Raw genomic sequence first — 3,504 nt, 5'->3', positions numbered from 1 at the left:
GAAAGAAAGATTTTATTATATATTATATTATATCAGATTATATTAGATTCTAAAATTACAGATAACCTATTATAGTAAAAAAAATAATAATAATAAAAAAAGGGAGTAAAATACTCTAAAACATAAACTAACCTGCAGTAAATTAACATTTTATGGAGCGCCACATGAAGAACAGTTAGTAGAATAAGTGGCTAAACCGGTTTAAATACAACACACGACAAGAAACAAAGAGTTATAAGCTTCTTTAAAAAAAAATAAAAAATAAAAAATAAAAAGCATCGACTTTCCTTTTTCTTTAGTTTATGTGTGAGAATTCTATTTTTTTATTTTTTTTTTTTTTAATAAAGGACAACTGATTAGATCCTTTGCTGTCGTTGAAGCTCGGCCCCTCCGGTGTGCTCCCCGGGCCGGGCCGGGCCGGGCCGGGCCCGGGTAGTGCCGGGGGCCGACACTAGAGGCTCGTGCTGCAGCCCGCCGCCGTGTTGCTGCGCTGAGCTGCTGGAGCGTCGCCCATGCTGTCTGCTCCGGTGATGGCGCTCCCATGAGGCGGGACAGCGGGCTGGGTTCTCTGACTAAACGCTGGGTGAAGTGCCGCGGCCATGGCCGGGGTTTTCGACATCGACTTGGATCAACCGGATGAGAATGTCTCTGACGACGAGCTCGAGGACGCGGTGAGTTTACGTTAACGACGACGCTCGTGCCGCCGCTTGTTAGCCCCGTTAGCTAGCACTGCTCAGCTCCCTGGGCCTGCGCTGCTAACGTCAGTAGCCCGGTGTCCATTATCGGACATCTCAGCGCCCAACCCTTTTCCCGCGAATTCTCCTATTGCCCCGTAATGATAGTGAACGCGCGTGCACGTTTCTGTTGTATTTCCTAAATTTAAGAGGATTTGCGGCACAAACGAAGTTTCATCTCCGACACCTGACGAGCACATCCGCAGAAACCAACGTGGAGGACGGTGAATAGTTTGGTTAAAGTTACATTAAACATCGCTGATAATAATAATATCCTTCAGTGATGGTCGAGCAGTCGAGGAAGTTGTAGTGTCAGCACATTTAGTTTAGTTTAGTGTTTTTTGAAGGAGGCCAGGGAACTTGGTCCAAGCTGAAAACACGCGGTAACAACGCGCTCATTAAACAACGGGCGGGACGGGTCGTCCGATAATGGAAGCATGCAGGCGGCGTAGCGCTGCATCGGCACCCGTCCGTCAGAGACCGGAGTCACATCTGACGGCTGTCAATCACACGGATGGCGCGAGCCCGGCCCGGCAGCTCCTCTGTGTCCTCTGTGTCCTCTGTGTCCTCTGTGTCCTCTGAGGAGACATTCATCGTGTCAGCGATCACATTCCTACAAACACCAACAACAGCCTGACGTCCCGCCGACGCTAACGCGCCCGGAGCTAACAGGACCGCAGGGTTGGCTCGCTCCGTGAGGTTCAACCTGAGGTTCGTGTTCCCACTTCGCTCGCCGCCTCATCAGGAGTTCGTCAGAATAAAGTTACTAAAAGTTCACGTTCAGGACGACGCGTCTCTCCAACCGGCTTCGTAATGACTTGTGTTCGCCGGAAGGTTACCCCGAAGGCCGGCTCAAATGTTTGGTCAGAAAATGAACAAACTCGGACGGTACAACAATATAAATGTGACATAACTCCGAGAACATGTTTGTTTGTGTTGTTCCGGTTTCCTTTCCTACTCCAGACCTTCCTCACTGACGTGTGCGTCTTGTTTTCAGGTGCAGCTCAGTGAACACATGGACCAGTGCAGCAGCTTTGAATTGTGAGTAGCAGAGATGCTGGACTGTACCGGGTCAGACCGGGTCAGACCGGGCAAACCGGGTCAGACCGGGTTTATTTGGGGGGCTGGAAGTTCACATGAAGGACCTGTAAATAACTTTAATGGTTTGATAAACTTTATGGTGCTTTTTGTTTGTTTGTTTTTCATCTTCTTCTTTAGTTATAAGCACTAAATCTAATTACGCTGACTTAACCACACTGCCAAGCCAGAAGTAATTAAAGTTGGTGACAGCTTGAAGTAACTCAGAAGATGTTGCACAAACAGCTCCGGTGATAATTTGCACTTTACTGGAAGGATGAGCAGCATTTTTCTGGGAACTGTGAATGCGTTTTAATACTGCAGCCTGGTGATATCTGAGGCATTTCTGACTGTAATGAAAACATCTCACCAAGTCAGCTGTTCATCCCCACAGAAGAAAAGAAGTGTTGTACAACCATTTCCCTACTCTGATGTCCTAGAAATGATAAACACAGTGTCCAGGAAATGTATTGAATGTGCTTTTTTTGTTCTTCTTTATTTTCTTACCACCTTTATTTGTTTGTTTGTTTGTTTGTTTTGCCAGTAACATGGATGACTGTGAGAAGTTTGAAATTTCAGAGAACAGCGTGAACAAGGGAACAGAGCAGATCAGGCCTGAATGCTTTGAGCTGCTGAAGGTTTTGGGGAAAGGTGGCTATGGAAAGGTGAGGCGTCCGAATCTCAAACTCAAATCCAGACTTCTGCTACTTTATGAAACTTCCTCTTCCACCTTCGTCCTCTCTGAAGATGCAACTTAACCTGACATTTAGACTTTGAAGGCTTGTTGACTCCTCAGTGTGCTGCACGTGACCTGTTCACTACACATATTACCGTCTGATTCGGTGTTAATAGAGAATCTGAGACTACAGTCGGTCAATGAACTGATCTAAAGTTGTTTTCCGTAAGTGTGGGAAACATCACTTTGTCGTTTGCTTGTCTTGGCTCTGGACCCGCTATCATATTACCAACATGTGGGCGAGGACATTAACGTTGCATAGAAATTCCACTGTGTGGGAATTTTTATAACAAAGTAACTGGAAACTAAGTTTTACATGCTGGAAATTTCAGGAGTGTTTTTCCTTGTCATGCTTGTTTATTTACAAGCCTTTGAATTTCCAGTAATATATTACATTGTTTTTTTGTCTGTGGTTAAAAAAATAAAAAAAATAAAAAAATCCTGCAGCACCTTTAATTGTAAGATCTGGAGGCATTTCCTACGTCACCTGCGTTTGCTGCAGTCTGCTGACTAAAAAAATGAAGTGGAATCTTTTTCACCTCTTGTACCCAAATTTAAGACCAATCAAGGTTTTAAAGATGCATTTTATTTTGGTATCAGCATTGTGTGTGTTTGTTATTGCTTGTCAAGCTGTGGCACTTTTCTGACGTGTTCGTTCTAAGCTTACAGTGACTTTGCACATCCCAGTTATTTTGGAAACACTTTTTCACTGAGCCAGCAGATGCGTGACTTACTTTGTCTTCAAGTGGTTTTGTCTGACGGTGACTAAGAAGTCATTTTCTGTAACTGGGGGATTTCTTCAATTTACAAAGAAATTAGGTTGTTTTGCTACACGGTCTCATTTGTTATGGCATCGTTGTTAAATTAGGAATGTTGGCAAAGGCGTGAAGTTCCTGTTTAAAAGGTAAAGCACGAGTTGTCTTTCAGGAATTCTGCCGACACTCAAAACATGGAGTT

General features: G+C 44.4%; 1 protein-coding gene across 3 annotated transcripts in view; it reads left to right on the top strand.

The window, feature by feature from the left end:
• The first annotated feature begins 388 nt into the window (after positions 1-388).
• The window catches only part of rps6kb1a (ribosomal protein S6 kinase b, polypeptide 1a), a 9,870-nt gene continuing 6,754 nt past the window's right edge, over positions 389-3,504 (top strand). The window contains exons 1-3 of one of the 3 annotated variants that reach the window (XM_069724109.1): positions 389-671; positions 1,732-1,775; positions 2,356-2,476. In XM_069724109.1, the coding sequence (XP_069580210.1) occupies positions 600-671; positions 1,732-1,775; positions 2,356-2,476 (237 nt within the window). In that variant the 5' untranslated portion in view covers positions 389-599. Of the gene's footprint in view, positions 672-1,731; positions 1,776-2,355; positions 2,477-3,504 lie in introns of those variants that run through there. The other 2 variants (XM_069724107.1, XM_069724108.1) reach the window with 2 other exon arrangements.

The sequence above is a fragment of the Brachyistius frenatus genome, unplaced genomic scaffold, assembly GCF_029030835.1.
Source record: "Brachyistius frenatus isolate BFR_SWC_R1_liver_20210118 unplaced genomic scaffold, ASM2903083v1 Contig_361, whole genome shotgun sequence".
Taxonomy (NCBI): Eukaryota; Metazoa; Chordata; class Actinopteri; family Embiotocidae; genus Brachyistius; species Brachyistius frenatus.
Note: the sequence above shows the minus strand (reverse complement) of the source record. Positions and strands in the feature narration are given on the sequence as shown.